The sequence below is a fragment of the Oncorhynchus kisutch genome, linkage group LG20 (assembly GCF_002021735.2).
Source record: "Oncorhynchus kisutch isolate 150728-3 linkage group LG20, Okis_V2, whole genome shotgun sequence".
Taxonomy (NCBI): Eukaryota; Metazoa; Chordata; class Actinopteri; order Salmoniformes; family Salmonidae; genus Oncorhynchus; species Oncorhynchus kisutch.
The window spans coordinates 21,663,339-21,689,805 of NC_034193.2; the positions used below are offsets into that span (position 1 = coordinate 21,663,339).

The 26,467-nt window shown below is 39.9% G+C and overlaps 3 protein-coding genes and 1 non-coding gene across 7 annotated transcripts; 3 read left to right on the plus strand and 1 right to left on the minus strand.

Moving 5' to 3' along the window:
- The first annotated feature begins 235 nt into the window (after positions 1-235).
- On the plus strand, positions 236-14,458 carry phkg2 (phosphorylase kinase, gamma 2 (testis)). 3 transcript variants are annotated; one of them, XM_020453695.2, is made up of 10 exons: positions 236-431; positions 3,602-3,710; positions 11,536-11,711; positions 11,819-11,873; positions 12,007-12,072; positions 12,174-12,337; positions 12,480-12,570; positions 12,708-12,861; positions 13,042-13,167; positions 13,352-14,458. In XM_020453695.2, exons 2-10 carry the CDS (start codon positions 3,616-3,618, stop codon positions 13,595-13,597), a joined length of 1,173 nt encoding a protein of 390 aa, XP_020309284.1. In that variant the 5' UTR covers positions 236-431; positions 3,602-3,615; the 3' UTR covers positions 13,598-14,458. The 3 variants fall into 3 exon arrangements, with proteins under 3 accessions (XP_020309284.1, XP_020309282.1, XP_020309283.1); XM_020453693.2 differs by having other exon boundaries at positions 237-581; XM_020453694.2 differs by having other exon boundaries at positions 247-423.
- Positions 14,459-14,575: 117 nt separating this feature from the next.
- cfap119 (cilia and flagella associated protein 119) lies at positions 14,576-16,693 on the minus strand. 2 transcript variants are annotated; one of them, XM_020453697.2, is made up of 9 exons: positions 16,349-16,682; positions 16,107-16,141; positions 15,944-16,009; positions 15,708-15,871; positions 15,547-15,617; positions 15,266-15,382; positions 15,078-15,150; positions 14,895-14,987; positions 14,576-14,756 (listed from the first exon to the last, which is right to left on the minus strand). In XM_020453697.2, the coding sequence occupies exons 1-9, from the start codon at positions 16,415-16,417 to the stop codon at positions 14,596-14,598; spliced, it is 849 nt and encodes a 282-aa protein (XP_020309286.1). In that variant the 5' UTR covers positions 16,418-16,682; the 3' UTR covers positions 14,576-14,595. The 2 variants fall into 2 exon arrangements, with proteins under 2 accessions (XP_020309286.1, XP_031655311.1); XM_031799451.1 differs by having other exon boundaries at positions 15,708-16,009; positions 16,349-16,693.
- A 158-nt stretch (positions 16,694-16,851) lies between these two features.
- LOC109865468 (tubby protein) lies at positions 16,852-26,247 on the plus strand. The gene is made up of 12 exons (XM_031799449.1): positions 16,852-17,221; positions 17,660-17,816; positions 18,081-18,323; positions 18,586-18,708; positions 19,376-19,522; positions 20,914-21,083; positions 21,310-21,471; positions 21,691-21,803; positions 21,990-22,104; positions 22,230-22,328; positions 22,510-22,681; positions 22,907-26,247. Exons 1-12 carry the CDS (start codon positions 17,180-17,182, stop codon positions 23,038-23,040), a joined length of 1,677 nt encoding a protein of 558 aa, XP_031655309.1. The 5' UTR covers positions 16,852-17,179; the 3' UTR covers positions 23,041-26,247.
- On the plus strand, positions 18,870-18,998 carry LOC116355585 (small nucleolar RNA SNORA17). The gene has a single exon (XR_004204592.1). It is a non-coding gene; the product is annotated as a small nucleolar RNA SNORA17 (small nucleolar RNA).
- Positions 26,248-26,467: the final 220 nt, after the last annotated feature.

Sequence of the window (26,467 nt, forward strand, 5' to 3'; positions counted from 1 at the left end):
GTAGTTACCTAAATGCCTAATAGAATGCATGCGATACACATTTTGTCATTATTCAATAACTATCCCAACGTTGTGTTATACGATTAATTATGTGAAATATTGTTTAGTCCATGCCACGCCTCACTCCGTCCTCATGATGGCACTACAGTCTACAGCCCCTTCATATATGCATTGTTGTATGTAAATACTTGTTCGCGGAGAAGAAGTTTAAGAAACGTTTAAATCATTGTGAATGCAGCTGGACAATTTTTGTTAGTTGGTGTGCCTAATTTGGTATTTTGTATGATGTCATTTTCCCGCAATGTTTTTATATTTTCTCATTCAATACTCCGTCCAACTGGTGGCGGTAATGCTCCATTAACATTGGATGCCAACAGCAGTTAAATCCCATTGAAGAAGAACCATTTTTGTTCATGTGTTAAGGTAAGGAGGTAAGAATGTAAACAATCAAGTTGGTAGCTTAACGTTAGAAACCCTGGAAATATTTGCAATGACATAGTTGCCCTTCAGTTTGGTAGTATTATCAGTCGGATGCTCGACGCTATTTATCTTCTATCAATCTTGTAGTTTGATCGCATTTGGTAAGTAACGTTACCGCGTGAACCAATTTAAACGTGTGCAGCTAGTTAGACGTGTCTAGTTAAGCTAACGTTAGCTGATGGCTAACGTTAGCAGCTAGTTAACCTTGCTGTGATCAAATCGGTCAAAATTAAAATATGTTGTCTTATGTGTAGCTATCTACAGTAAGTATCTATGTCAATTGCTGGTGGTGTATTGCCATACATGTTTTGCCAAGTTACAGCACTCGCCGGCTAGCTACATCATCCGGCTAGAGGTAGCTTACAGTAACTGGTAAAGTGGCAACCTAGCCGAGTTTACCGAACTCTACATACGATAGAGTTGTGTGGGCTGGCTGGATACTTGTAAAAATGTCAATTATTTAATGCTTTCCTTGTACCTATGTTTGTCCTTTGTAAATGCAAGCTTTTATTTGGTTGTTGTAGCCGACTAAACACAACTCCACGATTTGTGATGGAATTGAAATGCGACTAGTAGTGTGGACGGACTGGATCTCCGGCATCACATAATTATGTTTTAAATAAAAAAACGATTGATTTCAGCACCCAAAGAATAGACTGCAATTACGTAGAACAATGTCGTATAAAGTGTGGGCTATTTTTGGGGTATTAAAACCTGTAGTTTTTAATAAAAACAATTTTATGTGACATCGGAGATCCAGTCCGTCCAAACTAGTTGGTGCTCAACTCCATCATAAATAGTTAAGTTAAACCGGTTATGGGTGCTGAATTCCATCGTTTCTGTACTTGAACATATCGTGAATTTGAGAAACTCAGCTAGTGGCAACTTAGTCTGATTAATCAGGCTGTAATAGACAATTTAATCGGTGTGTGTGTATATATACAGTACCAGTCAAAAATTTGGACACACCTACTCTTCAAGGGTTTTTCTTTATTTTTACTATTTTCTAAGTTGTATAATAGTAGTAAAGACATCAAAACTATGAAATAACACATGGAATCATGTAGTAACCCAAAAAGTGTTAAACAAATTTTAAAAACACTTTAGATTCTTCAAAGTAGTCACCCTTTGCCTTGATGACAGCTTTGGACACTCTTGGCATTCTCTCAACCAGCTTCACCTGGAATGCTTTTCCAACAGTCTTGGAGTTCCCACATATGCCGAGCACTTGTTGGCTGCTTTTCCTTCACTGTGCGGTCCAACTCATCCCAAACCATCTCAATTTGGTTGAGGTCGGGTGATTGTGGAGGCCAGGTCATCTGATGTAGCACTCATCACTCTCCTTCTTGGTCAAATTGCCCTTACACAGCCTGGAGGTGTGTTGGGTCATTGTCTTGTTGAAAAACAAATGATAGTCTCACTAAGCGCAAACCAGATGGGATGGTGTATCGCTGCAGAATGCTGTGGTAGGCATGCTGGTTAACTATGCTTTGAAATCGAAATAAATCACTGACTGTCAAAGCACCCCATACCATCACACCTCCTCCATGCTTTACGGTGGGAACCACACACACAGAGATCATGCGTTCACCTACTCTGCGTCTCACAAAGACACGGCGTTTAGAACCAAAAATCGCAAATTTGTACTGATCATACCAAAGGACAGATTTCCACCGGTTTCATGTCCATTGCTTGTGTTTCTTGGCCCAAGCAAGTCTCTTCTTATTATTGGTGTCCTTTAGTAGTGTTTTTTTTTCCAGCAATTTGACTCCTCTGAACAGTTGATATTGAGATGTCAGTTACTTGGACTCTGTGAAGCATTTATTTGGGCTGCAATCGGAGGCTGGTAACTCTAATGAACTTATCCTCTGCAGCAGAAGTAACTCTGGGTCTTCCTTTCCTGTGGTGGTCCTCATGAGAGCCAGTTTCATCATAGCATGTGATGGTTTTTGTGACTGCACTTGAAGAAACAAAGTTCTTGAAATTTTCCGCATTGACTGACCATCATGTCTTAAAATAATGATGGACTGTCATTTCTCTTTGCTTATTTGAGCTGTTCTTGCCATAATATGGACTTGGTCTTTTACTAAATAGGGCTATGTTCTGTATACCACCCCTACCTTGTCACAAGACAACTGATTGGCTCAAATGCATTAAGAAGGAAAGAAATTCCACAAATGAACTTTTTAACAAGGCACACCTGTTAATTGAAATGCATTCCCATTGACTACCTAATGAAGCTGGTTGAGAAAATGCCACGATTGTGCAAAGCTGTCATCAAGGCAAAGGGTGGCACCTTTGAAGAATCTCAAATATAAAATATATTTTGATTTGTTTAACACTTTTTGGTTACTAGATGATTCCACATGTTATTTCATAGTTTTTATGTCTTTACTATTATTCTACAATGTAGAAAATAGTAACATTAAAGAAAACCCCAGGAATGATTAGGTGTGTCCAAACTTTTGACTGGTATGTTATATAGCCTGTCATATAAATGACCGGTTGTCTGTGCAGTTTGTCCTTCTGCTGCTTGAAATTCGAGACAAAATATCCTCAGGAAAGTATGGTTTACCCAACTTTTTATAGCGCCATGTGTTAGGCAGCTAGGTAAAATGTGTTTTATATTGGATATTCAGATTTAAATCTTCAAATGTGTGGATTGTTCTTCCTCACCTGATTCAGAATATAAAATGTTCACTGTCATGTCATGCTTGGTTCAATAGCTATTGATGAGAGAGCCGAATATCCCATATAAAACTAACTTTACCTGGGTGCCAAAAGAACCATATATTTACCTGCTCTCTAAAAAGTTGTGTAAACCATACTTTCCTGTGGATATTTTGTCTCAAATTTTAAGTAGCAGAAGGCCAAACAGCACAGACAACCGGTAGAGCACGTTACATGAAATTTTATTCAACATTCTGGTTTGTAAGGAACATTTACACGAGTTTGCACACAAATGTCTCAGGCTGTATATATTATACCAATTTGTTGTGCATTAGATAAATTCAAGCTAAATGTAGCCTGTCACCCTTGATCAATTTGATTATCTTGTCAAAGCTCTCATAGCATCCTGTCCAAGTAGGAATAACACGGTAATGTTCTGTTCATGTTATAGAATAAGCTGTCACCATGACTCGAGATATAGTGATTGGAGATGAACTACCTGACTGGGTGGGGGCCAAGGAGTTCTACCAGAAATATGACCCAAAAGAGGTGATTGGCAGGTGAGTTACTAAGTCACACTTCACACAAGAATAGATCCTAAGCACATTATAGTCCAGCGGCTAAGCGTCACATTTTAGGGGGACACGACCTAAGACGTGTTCTTGGCTATAGTGCCATCACAGATTTTGTCACATGGCCATATCTCCATAAGTAATAGGTAGACACAGCTCAGTGATGGCTTACAATGTTTGAGATGGTGTTGAGAACACAATAAAAGCATTGCGGTTCTTGAAGCACGCAGACTGATGCGCCTGTCACCTACTATCATACACCATTTTAAAGGCATTTATATATTTAGTCTTGCCCATACACCCTCTGAATGGCACACACATACAATCCATGTTTTAATTGTCTCAATGCTTAAAAATCCTTCTTTAATCTGTTACCTCCCCTTCATCTACACTAATTGAAGTGGATTTAACAAGTCAATAAGGGATCATAGCTTTCACTTGGATTCACCTGGTCACTCTATTACATGGAAAGAGCAGGTGTTGTGTAACCAATGATTATGGATGAAGACTGAATAAAATAACCATCATAACAATTGTAATACATACATTTTAGAAAATATTAAGTAAATATATCCAATAAACCCAATAGCAGTATTGTAATTGTGTTTCTACCTTAATCCGTAGAGCAAAGTGCTCTGGCTCAGTGATGTCATTTCAGATAAGCCTAGGGTATGGCAAAGTGTATAAATTAAGATTATTTACTGCACTGCAAAAACAAGCAGAATTGACTCCAGCCATTATCACCTTGCTCCCATAAAGCTAGCCAGCCATACAAACAGCCTTCCCTTCTGCTCCCAGGCGTCCGCATGGTCCTAAAGTCAGCTAAACTGCATTTGCCCTTTAATTAGGATTGGAATGATTTATGTACCAATTATTTATGACATATGGCCATGTGAATCCTGTCCATTGGAGCTGGTTAGCAGCCATTTTGCAAAACTGGTGCGCTAGAGTAAAATAAGTTAAATCTGCATTGGCACTATAGCTATAACATCATTATTTAGACCTTTACTTGCTGTTTGTAAAGGTTGAATGGTCTCACAAAGGCATTTAGTTCAAATGGTTTCTCTTTCTGTCTACTCTGTTTTGACATCTCACATCGTGCTTTTCATTTGCTGAAGCCTTATTCAATTCCACCTAACATGCCAATCAGTGCTTTGTGGGTGTAAGCACCACAGTTCTATATACAGTGCATTTGTAAAGTATTCAGACCCCCTTGACTTTTTCCACATTTTGTTACATTACAGCCGTATTTAAAAATGTATTAAATATATTTTTCCCCCTCATTAATCTACTCTAAATACCCCATAATAACAAAGCGAAAACAGGTTTTTAGAACCTTACATAAGTATTCACCCTTTGCTATGAGACTTGAAATTGAGCTCAGGTGCATCCATTCCATTGATCATCCTTGAGCTGTTTCTACAACTTGATTGGAGTCCACCTGTGGTAAATTCAATTAATTGGACATGATTTGGAAAGGCACACACCTGTCTATATAAAGTCCCACAGTTGACAGTGCATGTCAGAGCAAAAACCAAGCCATTAGGTCGAAGGAATTGTCCATAGAGCTCCGAGACAGGATTTGTTGAGGCAGAGATCTGGGGAAGGGTACCAAAACATTTCTGCAGCATTGAAAGTCCCCAAGAGCACAGTGTCCTCCATCCATTCTTAAATGTTAAATGGAAGAAGTTTGGAACCACCAAGACTCTTCCTAGAGCTGGCCGACCGGCCAAACTGAGCAATCGGTGGATCAGGTCTTTATGGTGGAGTGGCCAGGTGGAAGCCACTCCTCAGTAAAAGGCACATGACAGCCTGCTTGAAGTTTGTCAAAAGGCACCTAAATGACTCTGACCATGAGGAACAAGATTCTCTGGTCTGATGAAAATAAGATTGAACTCTGGCCTGAATGCCAAGTGTCACGTCTGGAGGAAACCTGGCACCAACCCTACGGGGAAGCATGGCGGTCGTAGCATCATGCTGTGGGGATGTTTTTCAGTGGCAGGGACTGGGAGACTAGTCAGGATCGAAGGAAAGATGAACGGAGCAAAGTACAGCGAGATCCTTGGTGAAAACCTGCTCCAGGGCACTCAGGACCTCCGACTGGGGTGACGGTTCACCTTCCAACAGGACAAAAACCCTAAACACACAGCCAAGACAACACAGGACTGGCTTTGGGAAAGGTCTCTGAATGTCCTTGAGTGGCCCGGACTTGAAAACCAATTTTAAATCAACAGAGAAATTTTTATGTGTTCTGGAAAACATCCTGGTTTTACCTGCATTCCATACTAATTTCAGTTCAATAAAGGTTTGTTGTAAAGCATTAAGACAGGCTGCAGTTCAGAAAGAGCCTGGTCAACCGTGGGGGCAATAGCATACACAACAGTATCATCAGCATACAAGCGCAGGGAACTTTTTTTTTTTAACAGACAAACTCATATTGTTAATGTAATTAGTGAATAGTAACTGGACCAAGAATTGACCCCTGGGGACACTTTTTTTTTTTTGTTATGTCCGATTTAACACCATCAGTGGATATACACTGAGTTCTATTTGTTATACACAGCCAAGTTACACAGAGCCTGGTCTAGGCCAATTGATGAAAGCCTCTAAATTTGAAGTGAGTGATCAATAGTATCGATGGCCTTCGACAGGTCAATGAAGAAGGCAGCACAATGTTGCCGTTTATCCATACAATTAACCACATAACGTATGACCAGGGATACAGCAGAGATTGTGCTGTGACCTGGTCTCAAACCTGACTGATTTTACATTTTATAATATATTTCATAGATATCAGCTGAGATTGAATCAAGTGTTCTAATATTTCAGTTTGGTAATAACGTTTTTAAATAGGGTGAGTTATTAAGGTCATAAGGGTCACCATCTTTACATGAGCCGCCTTCCAGACCCTGGGGATAGCACCAGATAAAAAATGTGTAAATTATTCCGCAACCGGAGGCCCAGTGCCTCAGTGGAGGCGAATATAAGCCTTGTGACATTTGAACACAAAATGTCTCACAGAATTGACTTATCAAGCATAAATGTTAATGTGTATTTTTGTGTAAACACAAAATTACAATGTTCTAAGCAATACTACTTTGAAGTAACGGAACAACAACTTGCGTTATGGATGTGACGGAAATGGACAGGTATTTTTGGGAGAACAGACACATCGGCAAGTCTGAATCTCAAAGACTTAGGGTAAAATATTAACAGACGCTTTGAATGGAAGGCTTGGCTACACACAAAAACAATGATGAAAATATGAGGCCATGTACTAAACAACCAAAGATTTCAAGACTAAATGCTGGTTTATACTACGCGTGTGTTTGTAAATTCAATCTGCGCTCTGGGCGTTCGTAAACTGAGAGCGTTGTCAGATTGTCTGTAAATTCAGAGCGCACACTGGACACTGGTCGAGGAGTAGGGTTGATCCGAGCGTTCTGATCTAACAACAGCAGTCAAGCACCCAAGCTAACTGTCTAACGTTGGCTAGCTTACTAACTACTTCCAGTCACAAATGAGAGAACAGCTCACTCTGACCCTTTTACACGCCCTAGCAGAGCTGGTTAGGCTATTGTTATGTTATCCAGAGCGTTGGTGATTGTAACTGTGCTGCTGGCAACAATTTAATTACGTTTTTTTTGCCACCGTTTACTGACCGGTGTTGTTTGTTTGTAAATGTGTCAGTTATTCTGCGCTCTGAATCTGAAATTGGAGTAGATAGCCAGAGCGAATTTACCAGCTATGTCTATCGACAGTTGTCGCAGTGACATAATGAACATTCTATTGAAATGGTTACTTGCATAGTGGAGTCTTTTCTTTAGACATGTAGCTAGCTAGCTAGTTAGTTAAACAATGAACCATAGTCCCAACTCATATGGTTACTACCCTGCATGAATCTGCAGGTAACTAACCAACCAGGTTCAATGTTTGTTAGCTAGCTAACATTAGGCTATAACTAGCAATGCAAATGGCTCGGAGGTATGAATAAAATATTATGACACAGATCATACACAATGTTAGCTAGCTAACAGTGCGCTTTTACTTGCAATGAAAACTACTTAATGACAAAATTAGAAACCTGTAACATCTGAAAATGTAGTTAGCTAGACTATCTTACCCGTATTCATGGATGGATGATTCTCCCTCTGTCATGGATTCCATTGTTGCCCTTAGTTTGAAGATGTAATCCAGAGACAGGTGATTTATACAACAGCGTTCCGTGTGTTCTCTTTTCGACTCACTCTGCATATTTGCAATCAAACGGCAGAATTTTCTCCATATCTTTAGCTATCATACTGATTCCACTGAGTATTTCACTGATTTTAATGCCAGACCAATCCAAGCTCATCTCTCGGCATGTCCAGCCCCCCCATTATCTCAGCCACTCGTGGCTAGCGGGAAGGTTCTTGTCTTTTTCTATGGCTAAACCAACTAGGCTCTTTAATTTAACAATTCTATTTGTATTTACAGATGGCATATACGTTTGTTATTAAGGCACGTTAAAGTTCACATGTTCCAGAATGCATTTCGGCCCAAAAAAACGTGCACCATACATGGACTCCAAGTTGTAGAAACATGTCAAGGATGATCAATGGAAACAGGATGCACTTGAGCTCAATTTCGAGTCTCATAACAAAGGGTCTGAATACTTATGTAAATAAGGTATATTTTTATATATATATATATATATATGCAAACACTTCTAAAAACCTGTTTTCACTTTGTCATTATGGGGTATTGTGTGTAGATTGAGGATTTATAATTGTTTTAATCTATTTTAGAATAAGGTTGTAACCAAATGTGGGAAAAGGGAAGGAGTCTGAATACTTTCCGAATGCACCATGGAGTGGAATAAGTGGAATGGTGTTAAATACATCAAACACATGTTTCTGTGATAAACTCTTTCATTTCCATGTTTATTTGAGCTATCTGCACTTATTCCTCACTCATCTCTACTATATCTTGACATATCTCATTATGTTGATGTCTTTTGTATGAAGTGTTAAACTATTTTTTTATTATGTGAAAGGGTAAAAAAATAAGTTTTATAACCTACCAATGGCACAGGGTTCGCACTTTCGTAAATTTCTTGTCAGAGAAATGTTCAAAGTTTCACATATTCAACTTCTCAGATGCATTCAGATTCAGTTTTCAACATCCTGATACTTTGCCAGCCAGGAAAGGTCGAGGAGAACGGATATAATCAAATGCTTTCTGTGGTAAACAGAAGCTTCTGGCGGTTTCTGAAGCCAATGTGGCATGAAGCTATTATTTTTATTCAACCTTATTTATACATGTTTTTCTCATTGAGATCAAATCTCATTTTTTAAGAGAGACCTGGTCCAAGAGTTCTTTGCAAGGAACACACAACACTATGTGTGGAGAAAAAAAGGCACAGTACAGCACACCAACATCAAAACCTCATCCCAACTGTAAAGTATGGTGGAGGGAGCATCATGGTTGGGGCTGCTTTGCTGCCTCGGGACCTGGACAGCTTGCTATCATCGACGGAAAACAAATTCCCAAGTCTATCAAGACATTTTGCAGGAGAATCTAAGGCTGTCTGCCAATTGAAGCTCAATAGAAGTTGGGTGATGCAACAGGACAACGACCCAAAACACAGAAATAAATCAACAACAGAATGGCTTCAACAGAAGAAAATACGCCTTCTGGAGTGGCCCAGTCAGTCCTGACCTCAACCCAATTGAGATGCTGTGGCATGACCTCAAGAGAGCAGTTCACACCAGACATCCCATGAATATTGCTGAACTGAAACAGTTTTGAAAAGGGGAATGGTCCAAAATTCTTCCTGACCGTTGTGCAGATCTGATCTGCAACTACAGAAAACATTTGGTTGGAGGTTATTGCTGCCAAAGGAGGGTCAACCAGTTATTAAATCCAAGGGTTCACATACTTTTTCCACCCTGCACTGTGAATGTTTACATGGTGTGTTCAATAAAGACACGAAAACGTATAATTGTTTGAGTGTTATTAGTTTAAACAGACTGTCTATTGTTGGGACTTATTATTGGATTTGATCTTCATCTATGACCAATTTTATGCAGAAATCCAGGTAATTCCAAAGGGTTCACATACTTTTTCTTGCCACTGTAATTGACAGAGTGAAAAGAAGGAAGCTTGTACAGAATAAAAAAACATGCATCCTGTTTGCAACAAGGCACTAAAGTAATACCGCAAAGAATGTAACAAAGCAATTCACTTTTTGTCCTGAATACAAAGTGTTATGTTTGGGGAAAATCCAATACAACACATTACTGAGTACCACTCTCCATATTTCCAAGCATAGTGCTGCATCATGTTATGGGTATTCTTGTAATCGTTAAGACTACTGCGCCACTCGGGAGCCCTAAGGCACTGCATCTCAATGCAAGAGGCGTCACTACAGTTCCTGGTTCGAATCCAGGCTGTTTAACATCTGTCCGCATTGTCCATGTTTGGCCGGGGTAGGCCGTCATTGTAAATAAGAATTAGTTCTTAACTGACTTGCCTAGTTAAATAAATAAAAAGGGGACTGTAGTTTTTCAGGATAAAAAAACAACTAATGGCTAAGCACAGTCAAAATTCTAGAAAAAACCTGGTTCAGTCTGCTTTCCACCAGACACTGGGAGATGAATTCACCTTTCAGCAGGACAATAACCTAAAACACAACACCAAATCTACACTGGGGTTGCTTACCAAGAAGACGGTTATTGTTTCTGAGTGACCGAGTTACACTTTTGACATAAATCTACTTGAAAATCTATGGCAAGACCTGAAAATGGTGGTCTTGCAACCAATTTGACAGAGCTTGAAGAATTTTGAAAAGAATAATGGTCAAATGTTGCACAATCCAGGTGTGGAAAGCTTAGACTTACCCAGAAAGACTCACAGCTGTAATCGATGCCAAAGATGCTTCTACAAAGTATTGACTCGGGTGTGTGAATATGTATGTATATTAGATATTTCTGTATTTCATTTTCAATAAATTACCAACAATTTCTAAAAACACGTTTTCACTTTGTCATTACAGGGGTATTGTGTGTAGATGGGTGAGAGGAAAAAAATATATTTAATCCATTTTGATTTCAGGCTTTAACACAACAAAATGTGGAGTAAGTCAGGGGGTATGAATACTTTCTGAAGGCACTGTAGTTTAATCTTGTTCATGATACCATGCCTTGTTTTTAGGAGTTGACTGATTTTATGTCAATGCTAATGTGACTAAAATGCACTAACTAGCTAACCTGTTAAGATGTATTTGATAGACCACAAATGCTCATTGTGCAAATGTATTTATGTTTTCAATAAACATTGGAAACTAAATATTGTTTACATGTTGTCAACATTCTAAGCCAACCCTGTCTGTTTTGCCCCATAGTTGCGCATGCGTCGGTTCTGTTGCTAAACAATCAACCCGTCTATGGAGCTGGTTTGCAGCCATTTTGGAAATGGCTGCCAGGGGGGAATGGACAAAAATACATATTTAGACATGCCCTAGCTGTGTGTGAAATTTGGTGCCTCTATCACAAAAGCCATTTTTTTTCTCTCCCTTAGTCAGGAGTACTTTTCAGTTGCCCGAAGATAATGATCACTCGCCCAGAAAATGTAGCTGTTTACAAACAGCAATGCCATAACTTGTCTGTCTTTTACTTTAAAATACTGCATTTATTGTGCAATTTGGTTGTTTTCAGGACAAAATTATGATAATAATTGCCCCATGTGGCAAACACAGATCAGGCTCATCTGGCCTGACTACTCAGCCAATTTGAATTGACACTTTACGATATCTATTTCTTTGTCCTTGCAGAGGTGTGAGTAGTGTGGTGCGCAGATGTGTGCACAAGCACACAGGGCAGGAGTTGGCAGTGAAGATTATAGAAATCACAGCTGAGAAGATGACTGCACAGCAGCTGGAAGAGGTGAAGAGCTCCACACTGAAGGAGATCCAGGTTCTCAACATGGTCAAAGGACACTCCTCTATCAGTGAGTTTGTACTACCTTCACCAATGTACCGAAGGGCATTAAAATAGCTCACTTGTCTCTTGAAATGCAATATGCTAATGATAGACTTTTATTTCTCTTTCTCCAAGTCACTCTCATTGATTCCTATGAATCAACAACCTTCATATTTTTGGTATTTGACCTGTAAGTATGCATTTATATAGCCTAATATATTATTACATGTGTAGCTGTGTTTTGTGATGCGTTTGAACTATCCTGTCTTTTCGTAGTCTTCGACCTACTCAAGAGTTTTCTATCGTTATTGTTCCTTTTGCAGCATGAGGAGTGGAGAGCTTTTCGACTACCTGACAGAGAAGGTCACTCTCAGTGAGAAGGAAACTAGGTGAGTGTCTAGATTTTGGTCCGTTATAACCCAAGCCAGAAATACACTCCAGATCTTCTCAATTCTCTCTCTCCCTCTCTCTCTCTCCCCCTCTCTCTCAGGTGTATGATGCGATGTCTCCTGGAAGCTGTCCAGTACCTCCATTCCCTCAACATAGTTCACCGGGACCTGAAACCTGAAAACATTCTGCTGGATGACCAGGGACACATCAAACTCTCTGACTTTGGCTTCTCTGTCCAGCTTCAGCCAGGCAAGAATCTGAGAGGTGAGAGGGAAGAATGAAATGAACTCGCTGCATTTTGGATTTACACTCTCATCAACAAAATATAAAGTTGAAGACAAAATCCATTAATTGCCCACATAGCTCAAATGTGTAATTGCTTTCTTTGTTCTCTCCAAACGGCTAGAGCTTTGTGGGACACCAGGTTATTTGGCACCTGAAATCCTGAAATGCTCCATGGATGAGACGCATCAGGGATATGGGAAGGAAGTTGACCTGTAAGTCTTAAAATTATTACTTTCAGTAATCAGATAGTCCTAAGAACATTTTGTTATTTATAATATAAGAGCACCAAACTATTTTATGAATCCGTGAAGATTCTGTTCCTGACACTGTATCTGGTTTTCTGTGTTAGCTGGGCTTGTGGGGTGATTCTGTTCACCCTCCTGGCTGGCTCTCCACCCTTCTGGCACCGCAAACAGCTGCTGATGCTCAGAATGATCATGGAGGGCCGTTACCAGTTCAGCTCCCCAGAGTGGGATGACCGGTCTGACACCGTCAAAGATCTGGTGAGAACTCATCCTGTCTCTCGTTCCGATCTATGATTCATGGGCTGATTTTGTATATTTCAAGGTGGATTTTAATACCATATGTCATCAAAGAATATGTTGAATACGAACATTGATACACTTTCTCCGACTGGCATTGTTTTAGGACTTCTCTCTTGTTCTCTCTTTCACAACTGTTAGATTACCAGGTTGCTGGTGGTGGACCCAGTTGTCCGTCTCAACGCTGAACAAGCCTTGGCTCATTCCTTCTTTAGGCAGTACCAAAGGGACGAGGTGCGTCACTTCAGTCCCCGGAAGACATTCAGGGTAAGTTTCGATGTATTTTGTGTTATTTGGCTCCAGTGACCGTAAAATAAACCGCTGAGCCAGAATTAGATTTCCGTTGCATCCAATTGGATTCGTGCTTTGACTGGAAGATGGGCATCTTCTGGGATGTTGTGAAGTATTAATGTGTCTGTTTTATTTCACGTCCCTTTCCATGTTCCTGTAGGTACTGATTCTGAGTGTGCTAGCCTGTATCCGCATGTACTGTCGCTACCGCAGAGCCAGGCCACTGACGCGGGAGGTCCTGGCCAGAGACCCCTACTCCTTGAAGGGAGTGCGCAAACTAATCGACGGCTGCGCCTTCAGGATCTATGGACACTGGGTTAAGAAAGGGGAGCAGCAAAACAGGGCTGCCCTCTTCCAGAATACGGCTAAAATAATGCTTCTTGGTTTAGAGGACTTTGAAACTTAAAAGATCATACTTGTTCTAGTAACCGCATTAGCTTTATGTAGTTTAACAGGTTTGACATTTTGGTGTGCATATTTTTTCTTTGTGAATGCTAGGTCTCGTTACATAGGATGAGGAATTCATGGTCCGGTGACATGTTCGCCTTAATGTGAATAATGGCTCATTATTATTTATGGTTAAGTGGAATGAGATGAGAATTTTTTGTTAATTTTAGGGTCCAAGAGTGCTTTTTGAGACTACTCAAATCAGCTGGCAATGGTTTTAGGAAGCAAAAGTGACAAAGCCACTTCAATGCACTATATTGTACACATAGGGCAAAAAAGGTGAACATATATCCATACCGATGGTGCAGTTAATGCTTGAAAAAGTGTTTTTATTTTATTGCTATGACATCCTCTATTGAGTTGACATAACATTATTTTTGTCATTGTTTACTTCTATTTGCTACCTAAACCTGTATTTTAGTAATCATATATTCTTACTGAATCTAAAATAACATAGCGGAAAGTTAGTGATTGCAGAAGAAACATTAAACATTCCAAATATAGTTTTCCAATTTCCACTGATAGTTTGAGTTAAGGGTATAGGAAATGACGAAATAACTGTTACCCCAGTCAGATTAGTTTCCTTTCTGTGTTTGGTGTTTAGTGCAATACGGCAATTATTGTAACCAATAGCATTCCTTTTCAGTCCAGTTTGAGATTTACTTCCTTTGCCTAAATTAAAATGGCATTCCTCAATAAGTGGTGTACAATAATTGTACAACTGTGAAAGACCAATGTTTTATTGATAATGAAAGTAACCTATTTACTTTGTAATATCTGTGTGTTGATTTTGTGTTTAAAGGAGTTAACAAAAGCATGATTACGCAATCAACCTCTTTACTGACAGACACCCACAAATAACCTATATCTCAAATTTGACTAACGTGTTTTTAGTGCAAAGAACAGCATGTGCAAAGAACAGAATGAAATGCATAGATAAAAATCAGGCGTTGATGTTTATTTTTTGCCTTGGAGATTGGTCTCCAGTGAAGTAAGTGCACTATTTAGCCGATCTGCACTTTCCTTCAATCGTTGCTCTAGTTGCCTTGACATATGTATCATCTCCTCTCTCATTTCCTGTTGTATTATCGTCCTCAACTCTGACTTGGGCGATGGATCTAATAGAGAAAAGAGACACTTTTACAAACAGGAAATTTCACAAGTTGCAACTGAAGTGTCGATATTTAGAACCAGGCTTGTTACAACACAATTTCTCTAGTCTATACAGGTGCCTTGCATGAGCAACCATGTAATACCTGTATTAGCCACCTCTGGACCTGTGTTCATTGCTTCAATGGGCTGCTCCCCTTCTGCCGTCTCTGGCTCGTTTTCCTTCTTGCCGTACCCATCTGGTTTACGCAGATAAAACATGAATTCATACTGTTCCCCTGATCACATGGGTATGGTGGATATTTCAGAGCTTGCGCAATAACACCGACCTGATGATACTGTCTCAGTGACAGGGTCTTCGTCTGGCATGCCAGAGTAGGAAAAAGACATATCCAATCTAACCTAAGAGACAAGGAGCAAAACACTAACTTCAAGTTACAGTTTAGCCCCCAAAAAACAACGTGTGTGTTATTTAGAAAAATATATGGCTCCCAGATATCTAATGTGTGGAGATTACCTGAGGGGTGAATATGTACTTGTACAGATTGTAATGTCTAAAATAGGTGTTAAGGAGATACTTCAAGATCTGGGTCACGTCCTCAGAGCTGAACAGGCTGATACTGAAGGGAGGCCTCTGTGGCAGGTAGAAAACAATAGAATAATGGTGAAATGTAAGAGTTTGTCCATGAAAATGTCCAAAACACAAGACTGAATTACAATTCATACATTGGTGAGATTGTGGAGTAAATAGAACATGTGGGAATAAACAGTATTGCCTCTTCGGATACAAAAACTCACCCTGACAGAGTGACAGAGCAGTAGTTCACTGCAGTATGCATAGCAATGGCCCATATTGTTGAGTGGAGTTTCTGAACAAAGAAATGCAAAGTTATTAACATTGCAGAGTCTTCCTCTTGCTAAAACAGCACAAGACCAAACTATGAGCAGTAGCCCATTACCAGTGTTAGCCTGATGCATGCTCTTGACGATGGAGAGGAGGACAGATGTCTGCTCCCTGTTGAAGTTGCTCTCTCTACAGAACAGCACTGTGTGGACATAGAGCTCCAGCAGGACTCTCCTCCTTGGCTCAGGAATGTTTACTCCCAGCACACAGCATAGAGTTCTGAGTAAAAAGTAACCAGTTAACCACAATGTCCGGGATTTTGTGTGTGTGGCCACAAACAAGGATAGAGACCTCTCTAGCTCCGGTATGGCCTTGGTGTTTTCAATTTCCTCCATGTCACTGTAGCTTACATCTGCCCTGTGAACACACACAAATAGAGGATTTCAATCGAATTGTAAGCCTATAACGTTAGTTTGCAGAAAAATCTGGAATACGGCTGTACGTGCCCCCCTACCATAGCAAGACTTTTGGGTTCAGGGGGTCAGGTTCCTATAAAAGAAAGTACTCAATTAATTAAGATGTATCTACAATATAGCAATGGAAGAAAAATGCCCCCAATTGAGTAGCAATGAATTCGAGGCATACAGCTACATTAACAGTTAGCTAGCTTGCTACTGTACCTAGAAAGCTAAATGTCCAAGCTCTTTCAGTTGACAGCTAGCAAAGCTAACATTAGTTGGTCAGACCCTCTCTTACCTTTATTTTCCCAGCCAAATTCATTTCTCTGGTTAAATATAAATTAATAGATTTGAAGCTAATTTGCATTAGCAAAAAAATGCTAGATTACACTTTTTTTGTTTACTCTAACGTGTCCTAGCAACACCGTTTTTGTTCTTCCGGTGGCACACCAACAGTAAAGATTTCCCAATGCATTGCGCGCACAGTATAATAAACTCAAGCCCCCTTATAATACATTCAAGCACAAAAGCTTGAAATAAATACTTTTCGCTGCTTCTGTGCTGTAGCAATGTAATTCGTTTGAAGTCTCATAGAAATAGAAGACCAATAGCCTATAGGAATGGCTTTGCTTCATTATAGCAAATTAATAATAGGCTACAATCAATTAATATGCCTACTTTTCGTATAGATGTATGTGAAATAAGTTATATATCAAATGCATGACACATTATGCAAGTTGTTTTTAATGCATTTCTTCTTACACATTAAACATGACTCTTTCAATGACTCAATGTTATTTGTCACTGGTCAGCTCTGTCACCACTCACCAGTCCATACTGCATGTGCTATGCCATGGAGTTTAAGAACATTATCCCTCTTAATCCACTTTACCTTCTGTTGCATGCAGGTGCATATGCTTATGTCAGACAGGGAGAGAGAGAGAGAGAGAATGAAACACGTTTCATGTTTTTATGTTGAGAATCTGTCTGTGCGTATTAGTTTTATTATTGCTCTGCAGGCTGAACATTTGTCCAGGTAAATCTATTTAGATAGTGTGGTATCTTCTCCTCAGCAGACGGTCATTAGCGGTCCTATTGGAGTGTTATTTACAGTACAATTACTTTAGCCATGGAGGACCCAGAATTGCGTCAACTAAAGCTGGACAATCAGGTAAGGAAATCAAAATGATACTATAATTCAGATGACTTCCTCTAAACTGACATTCATGACAATATTGTGTAATAAAGGCAAATGTCACCAAATATGTGGTCTACAGATCCAGTGTATAAGCCAAATAAAAGCAACCAGTCTCTCTAGATACTAGTCTATATAAACCTCAATTTATTAACCTATTCGAAAGAAAATCATGTGTGGTTTAAATTGTGAATATTGAAACAATGTAGCATTTTACATTTAGTGGTATAGATGAAACATGACAATCTTACAATAAGAATTAACTCTTAGTTACCCTTTCATATAGGCTAATCAAAGAAATAGGTAAACTGCTTTTGAAAGTGATGCAAGTGGTTGTTGTGTTTTTGAACCCGATGGAGAGGCAGAACATTGATGCAATCTTGGAATTAAGATTAAGCCCAGAATCTCCCTCAGCGTTCACTTTTGATGAAGAAGCAGCAGAGAAGGAGGGCCGATACCCAAATGGTCACAGCCAATAGGGACGCTCGACCCAAGAAAAGCAAGCAGAAGACTGGAGCAGATGACACAGACCTGTTGATTACTCAATCCCAGAGCAACAACTCCTTAAATGGTTGGTGATATGAACACTCAATGTATAGTACTCTCACAATACAGTATACTGAACCACAGAACAGTCATACAACTGTGTTGGATGCATTATCAGTCTTACAAATACATATCCCCATATTGACACCCTTCTTATCAAGAATAAAACATTGTTGAATGGTTACAACCTCTGTCAAGATGTAGGCGAGAACTATTAGTTGTACATCATTTACCAATAACTATCTAGTACTGTATGCCTGACTTGTAATGGCCATGTTATACTCTTCAGCTGAAGAAGCCCATGATAACCCACTGGAGGAAATTACTCTGGGAGAGCTCAGCCTAAAAACCACTGATGCTACAGATGAGATGCCCCCCGAGAAACCCATCATCACCAAAACTATGGACGTGGAAATTGACAGCCAGCCAAAGCCTAAACTTAGTACAGAAAATGAAGGCCCAGCAGAAGTGAAAAAGAAAGAGAAGGAGAAGAAAGAGAAAGGTGTGAAAAAGGAGAAGGCGCAAGCAAAACGTAAGATCATTTTATCCTATGAGATATGACACACACACACACACACACACAGCAAAAACAGCAGCAAACACACAGCAAAAATACACAACACACACACACAATATCCTGTGTGTGTCATGTGTGTTGTGTATTTTTGCTGTGTGTTTGCTGTGTGTGTGTGCGTATCTGTGATTGTTTGTCAGAGGAGGCTTCCTCAAGGAGGAATAGAAAGATAGTCCTCCTCAAAATGTAGTAAAAAATACTATTCTGTCTTATGTTTTAGAGTTAGAACAGAATGAGGAGAAGGGAGAGGAGAAGGAGAAGCGAGAGAAAAAAACAAAAAAGGACAAATTGAAAGGACACACCCCAAGTAAAGAGAAAAAAAACAAGACTGATGAACAAGAGGGTAAGAGATACAAATGTCATACACAATGCTGAATGTGTGATGATAACCTCTGCCACCGTATATGAGATGTGCACAGACACGGTTACAAATGCTTGCTCAGAAGGCTTGGTTTTGAAGGTTTTATAGAAGAATGTGAGTTACAGCTAAAGGCATCTGTAGGCCTTGCCCCTTGAGACGTAACTTTGGCTCCAATGCCACTGTTGTGCTATGAAAGGGCAAACAGTAAATGGCTCACGATAGCCTGACTGCCCTGTTCAGTGGGCATCGGGTACGGAACCGAGCCAGATAGACCCAGGTATTCTGATCCTCTTCAGGAGGGCAAGGTGTATGTCTATAACCCATTGATCAAGCACGTTTGTTGTCGTCCTATCAAACTGATGTACTCTAGAACTATCAGCAGTGCACTTGGACTAACCTTAAAAAGTACCCGAAGTCATGCACTTGTATAACTCATTCTCTTCATGTTCTGTAAAGACATAAGAGATCTGGCTGCTTTAATCTGTTTCCTGTGACTAACTAGTAGATATGTTTTCCAGAAAAACACAACATATTCAGAACAAAGTTGACATACTTTACACAAAATGCAGAGCAACACAAAATATTTTATAACACATTTCATTACTACCTTTCAGCATTACCATATTTTTATATTTCTCTCAATTTCCAGCAAACACTATCACTAAGTCTCCAGCTATTCAGATAGATTCCGTAGTAGAGTTTGAGACGCCAGAATGGGACAGTGATGGTGAGAGAAAGGATTGGTCAAAAAGCCCCATCCCAGGAACACCCAAGAAAAAACAACACCTCAACACATGTGAGTCATACGTTTGCAAGGTAAACTGAACAAAAATATAAACGCAACATGTAAAGGTTTGGTCCCGTATTTCATGAACTGAAATAAAATATCCCAGAAATGTTCCATATGCACAAAAAGCTTATTTCTCTCAAATTTGGTTTACATCCCTGTTAGTGAGAATTTCTCCTTTGCCAAGATAATCCATCCACCTGACAGGTGTGGCATATCAAGAAGCTGATTAAACAGCATGATCATTACACAGTTGCACCTTGTGTTGTGGACAATTTAAAGACCACTCTAAAATGTGCAGTTTTTTCACACAACACAATGCCACAGATGTCTTAAGTTTTGAGAAAGAGTAAAATTGGCATGCTGACTGCAGGAATGTCCACCACAGCTGTTGCCAGAGAATTTAATGTTAATTTCTCTACCATAAGCCGCCTCCAACGTCATTTTAGAGAATTTGGCAGTACATCCAACCGGCCTCACAACCGCAGACTACATGTAACCAGGCCAGACCAGGACCTCCACATCCAGCTTCTTCACTTGCCGGTTCGGCTGAGACTAGCCACCCGGACAGCTGATGAAACTGTGGGTTTGCACAACCTGTCAGCAAATGTCTCAGGGAAGCTCATCTGCGTGCTCGTCGTCCTCACCAGTGTCTTGACCTGACTGCAGTTCGGGGTCGTAACCTACTTCAGTGGGCAAACGCTCACCTTCGATGGCCACTGGCATGCTGGAGAAGTATGCTCTTCACGGATAAATCCTGGTTTCAACTGTACCGTGCAGATGGCAGTCAGTGTGCAAGGCATTGTGTGGGTGAGCAGTTTGCTGATGTCAATTTTGTGAACAGAGTGCCCCATGGTGGCGGTGGGGTTATGGTATGAGCAGCAGTAAGCTACATACAATGAACACAATTGCATTTCATTGATGGCAGTTTGAATGCGCAGAGATATCGTGATGAGATTCTGAGGCCCATTGTCGTGCCATTCATCCGCCGCCATCACCTCATGTTTCAGCATGATAATGCAAGGCCCCATGTCTCAAGAATCTGTACACGATTCCTGTAAACTGAATATTTCCCAGTTCTTCCATGGCCTGCATACTCACTAGACATGTTAACCACTGAGCATGTTTGGGATGCTCTGGATTGAAGTGTACGACCGTGTGTTCCAGTTCCCGCCAATATCCAGCATTTTCACACAGCCATTGAAGAGGAGTGGGACAACATTCCACAGGCCACAATCAACAGCCTGATCAACTCTATGCAAAGGAGATATGTCGCACTGCATGAGGCAAATGTTGTGTTTATATTTTGTTCAGTGTAAACTGACCTTCCGGTATACTGCAAAGAGTTTCCCTTTTGTTTACATGAAATAACTTTGAATATGTTGTTTCCACTGCTACAGCAAGGTGCCAAATAAGTGACAATGAGAGGGAGGAAGATGAAATTCTTGAAAGAGAGAAAAAAGAGAAAACTCCAAAAAAGACCAAAAAAGCTGAGAAAGCCAATCTCGCACTGCTTAACTCCAACTACAGGCAGCAGGACACCTCAGACAGCGACGACAACATTGGAAGAGTAAGAGTGTGATAAAAACGTCACTCTAAAAGAGCAGTGTTTGTCCATTTTACAAATGAACCATTTTCCCTTTAACCTAGATATGGTAGCCATTACCTTATAAATGTCTCTTTCATTCAGACAATTTATGTCTGAAAAAAAATCCTTTCCTCCCATCTCTTCCTCTTTCTTTTCTCTCCTTCCCTCTCCCTACCCTTCCCATTTCCTTCCTGTCTCTGTCCCTCAGGTGACAACTCCTGTCTCAGTTGAAGATCTTGAAAAGTTTGCCCTGCATCCAGCCCCTAGAGATACGACAATCCAGTGCAGAATCACTCGGGACAGGCGGGGCGTGGAGAAAGGAATGTACCCCACTTACTATCTCCATATGGAGAAGGAGGATGGGAAGAGGGTAAGGGTGCTAAAGAAAAGGTTCAATGGAATATATGGCTGGCCAATGTGAATGCTCTTGTTGCAAGTCTTTCCTTGTGCGGTATGTGATTGGCCAGCCTTTATGTCAGTTTGATCATCAGAATAATTGCACTCATGTAACTGCTGTTTTCTCATTGTCCATTCTTGATTTCTCCCTCCATCCTCCCTTAATACCCCTCTTTCTCTCTACCTCTCTCAGGTGTTTTTAATGGCAGGCAGGAAGAGGAAGAAGTGCAAAACCTCCAATTATCTCATTTCCATTGATCCAACAGAACTTTCCAGAGACACAGACAGTTATATAGGCAAACTAAGGTAACTAACCCCCAACCGATCTATGTTCAACCATACAACCATAAAAAAATGTGTGACCAACTTTTCATTTAGTTTAGTATTTTTTTCCATTCTGTCTGTCTGTCTGTTTATTTATTGTGTCCATCTGTCCCGTTCTTCTGTTTAACTTCACAGTACTATGTAAATCGTATGATCAATCTCTTTCAGATCAAATGTGCTAGGCACCAAATTCACAGTGTTTGACGACGGGGATAACCCAGATAAGAAGCCTTTCGTCAAAGAGTGTGAGTCAGTTCGGCAAGAGCTTGCCGCAATCTGTTATGTGAGTCAAACCTAATTTTACATCTTTACAATGACTTCCTTCATTTACTGTAGGCTTTTGCCTCCTGATAAAAAATTAATCCGACCAATAACTATGACCTTCTCTTCTGTATTTTTGTCTTTCAGGAGAAGAATGTTCTAGGTTTCAAAGGCCCCAGGAAAATGACAGTGATTATTCCTGGCATGATGGAGAATGATGAGAGAGTGTGCATTCGTCCAAAAAGTGTATGTTTATCGACACCTAAGACTCCTGAGATTGAGACCTAAGGTTAAATTCATCAGGCCACTAAACCAATACATATGATGCAGAATAGAATAGGAGAATATAATGAGTACCTATATGAATAAAGATATGGTACGGACAGTCTGTTTACCACTCTCTCCTTCATCTACTGTTATCTCTCAGGATATAGAGTCTCTGCTCTCCCGCTATGAGAATGGTAACACTGACAACCTAGTGTGCCTCATGAACAAGTCCCCCAGCTGGAATGAACAGACACAGTCCTACGTGCTCAATTTCCACGGCCGAGTCACACAGGCCTCCGTCAAAAACTTCCAAATCGTTCACCCTGACAACGGTAAGATAGAGCCATTATTTGCTGAGAAATAGAGGTGCTTTAGGCCGCCTGATTGGCTATAAGCTGTCTTAGAATACCCGTTCTATATTTCTGGATGTAGTGGCTTAAAAATGCCTTCATTCACTTCATTCACACGCCCCCAATGCCAACTAACCCTTTTATAATGTACTGCTATCCAACTCCCCACCACCCTGCTGACTATGGGACAATTACACTACCTTCCAGAGGACTACATTGTGATGCAGTTTGGTCGGGTGGCAGAGGACGTATTCTCCATGGACTATAGCTTCCCTATGTGTCCCCTGCAGGCCTTCGCCATCACGCTCTCCTCCTTCGATGGCAAACTGGCTTGTGAGTGATACCAAGTGTGGACAACTCAATCAAGCAGAAGCAGAGCCTTAATGGCTTACCATTACAGTTCTATCACAGTATTAATTGTCAATGTGCATTCCAGGTAGTATTGGATAAGTGTTTGATATTTTTCAACACCTGAGATTACAGAAAGTATTTTTTAGATTTGGCGAAAAATACGTAACAACTAATCAACGTCATTGAGTATAAGTTATGATTCAGTCTCAATAAGGAACACATATTACTAAATGTTATCTGAAAAACAGCAACTAGGTCCTCTGAATTATATATTGTGCTTAGATGTCTGGTAGATGTAACCACTAGAATGACAATGTTGCACAGCATACCTGTTTTGTGCAGGCTGTTTGATCATATTTGAACTGAAACATTTTTATAAGAAATATGTATAAGAAAAATGTCCAATTCATTTATTTAATATTGATTGCAGTCTTAAGGCTCCGCTCCACATTATCAAAGTGGAACGTATTCATGTTTTCAATTTTTTTCTACATTCCACATAATCTCATATGTGCAACATACACTGAGTATAACAAATATTAGGAACACCACCCCTGTTGCCCTCAGAACGGCCTCAATTCGTCAGGGCATGGGCTCTACAAGGTGTCGAAAGCATTCAACAGGGATGCTGGCCCATGTTGACTCCAATGCTTCCCACAGTTGTGTCAAGTTGGCTGAATGTCCTTTGGGCGGTGGACCATTCTTGATTACACACAGGAATCATCTGCACTGATTGAAGTGGATTTAACAAGTGACATTAATAAGGAATCATAGCTTTCACCTGGATTCAAATGGTTAGTCTATGTCATGAAAAGAGCAGGTGTCCTTAATGTTTTGTATACTCACTGTAACAAGGCAGCTGCAGGGCTCTAGACTGCAACCATTTAGTCGTATTTTGAGATCTTCCCAGCAAACGTTTCCATAACGTTCCCTAAAGGTTCTCCTTTGGTTCTTAGAAAAATAACCTTCCCAAAAACGTTCCCAGAAGCAACATTTGTTATCTGGGCTTTGACTTGGCTTTGCGAGTTCCATTTTAATTGGTTGCATCGGTGCGAGCTGCCATTTCTAGCTGGTCACTTCACTTCTCTCAAAACGTTCTATTTGGGGGCGGCAAAAAACACAATTTGGTCAAATCTAAAAGTGCACCATTTTTCTGATCCCTGAATGAAATAGTCAGGTCTGCCCTGTGCTTGTTTCTCCCTTGCTGCTCCCAAGTAGGTTAGTTGGAGAGCAAAATGCATTCTGATTGTAACATTTCAAAATTCAATTGCGGGAAAATAAAAGTTTAGAAGAAGTTGTGACTGTTGGAGAGAGGAGGGTCTAAGGTTTCTGAAAGGTATTACATTTATTTCTCAAGTCTCAATATTGGCTGTTTAAGCACAGTTTTGAGCCAAACTATCTGGTAGGCTATATCTTTGAGATATACGGAGTGGAGTGCGGGAAGCACCCATCTGCCATTTGCGGTGATTGCATAGGCCTATAAATAAATGATTGGGTATGCTGCAAAGTTTTTAGGAAATTACAATTACTGTTAGATGAATCAATTACACAACTAACTACCGGCATATTATATTTAGCTATCTAACTAATGCATTTTGAGTTTACAAATTAATTAGCCTATGCGATATTTGTACACACAATAGATGTAAGCAAATTTATATCTATTTAACAGAAGAAATCTGCAGTTCTGGAGCCCTATTTTGAGAGTAAAATATAGCAACAATAGACTAAATGTCAACCCATTCATGACAATCACTGGTTTAGGGTGCATGTCAAAATATATTGATCATGCACTCCTGCTTGGACATGTTCCATTTTCCATTTTCCATTTTAGTCATTTAGCAGACGTTCTTATCCAGAGCGATTTACAGATTGTGCATTCATCTTAAGACAGCTAGGTGGGACAACCACATACTGTATCACAGTCATAGTAGGTAAATACATTGTTCCTCAATAAAGTAGCTATCAGCAAAGTCAGAGCTAGTATGAGGGACAAGAGTCAAGTGCGAGCGTTAGTTCACAAAATGCTTTTTTTAATGTTAGATGAAATAACTTATTTTCTGAATCATATCATCTCAGTAGCACTGTGAACGTCTTTTTAAAATGGCTGGTAATTTTTTCCTCTTGCGTGATGCTGCAACAAGTTTGGTACGACCAAATTATGGGCTGGTGCCACCAACTGAAAATGTAAGTAGCACCGGTGCCACCAGGAAATTAGTCTGGATTCCTGAAGCTGCAAAGAGCCTCTATTTAAGATAATGACGTGGAATTTGCCATAAATTGTTATTGATAGAATGTTTACTGATGTATAAAACTGTCATGTTGATTAATCATTTTTATACTATGGCATTGTTGAATACTTGTTTCTGATTGGCTTGAAGGACAATTTAGAGCGTGCATTATTTTCCTGTAATGCATGGTATATCAGCACGGTAGCGTTCAATGGCTATAGTTCATCCTTACATGTTCTATGTTTGAGCTGCTTTTGAAGGCAAAGGTCGAATTGAAAACATTATTGGCACTGATGAATTGGATTTTCAGCCACGTCTATTTCTATGGGCACAAGCACTGTTCATGACACAAACTATTCACACCCCTATTGTTGGTGGAGAGAACATTTAGCAAGTTTGAAGTCTATTCCCTGAAATTATACAAATGTTCTCATGGGATGCAGATGCAGTTTTAAAGCTACTTTTCATGCAATTCTATACATTTTTGCCATGTCTAATGTGCATTCATGTGATATTTGACTGACTCAAACATTACATCAGAATGTATGGTCTAAAAAACCTACCGAAAAAAACGTTAGCTGACATGGGCTAGATGATCTGGACATTTCTGACACATTATAGCTCTCTAAGATATGCAATGACTGGTTTGACAAGAGGAAAACTGTTGACGCATTACCCAATTTCAAAATGACACCTTGTGCATTCTACTATTATAACTTTCAAGAGAAAATTTAAAGCCAGACTGAGTTCCGTTTAAAAAATGCCCCACCGTTTGAGAACCAATGATCTAAACAAGCAAGTCTGTTTGTGTGGTTACCAAGGCAACTACTGTAGCTATCTAGTAAACTTGCTAGCTACTTCAGTGGATGTTGAATGCATTTCTACCTGTAAATGAACACATTTCTAGGGACAAATGTGTTAAATGTGTTAAATTATAGCCATGGCATAAAACATCTTGTAAACCCATTACTCTGTGTTGATGTTGTTTTTGTACAGGAAGTTAGTATCTTCTCTCCCCACTATCTCCTTTTGGTCTCTTTATCGCAGTCAAGGACAGAAATGCTTTTAGTCAAAGAACTTAATGAATATACCAATCTTCACTGCTGATCTGGAAACACTACATCCAACAGATTCAGATGTAGATAAAACCAATGACTCATGATTTCTCCTCTTGCACAACAGTTAC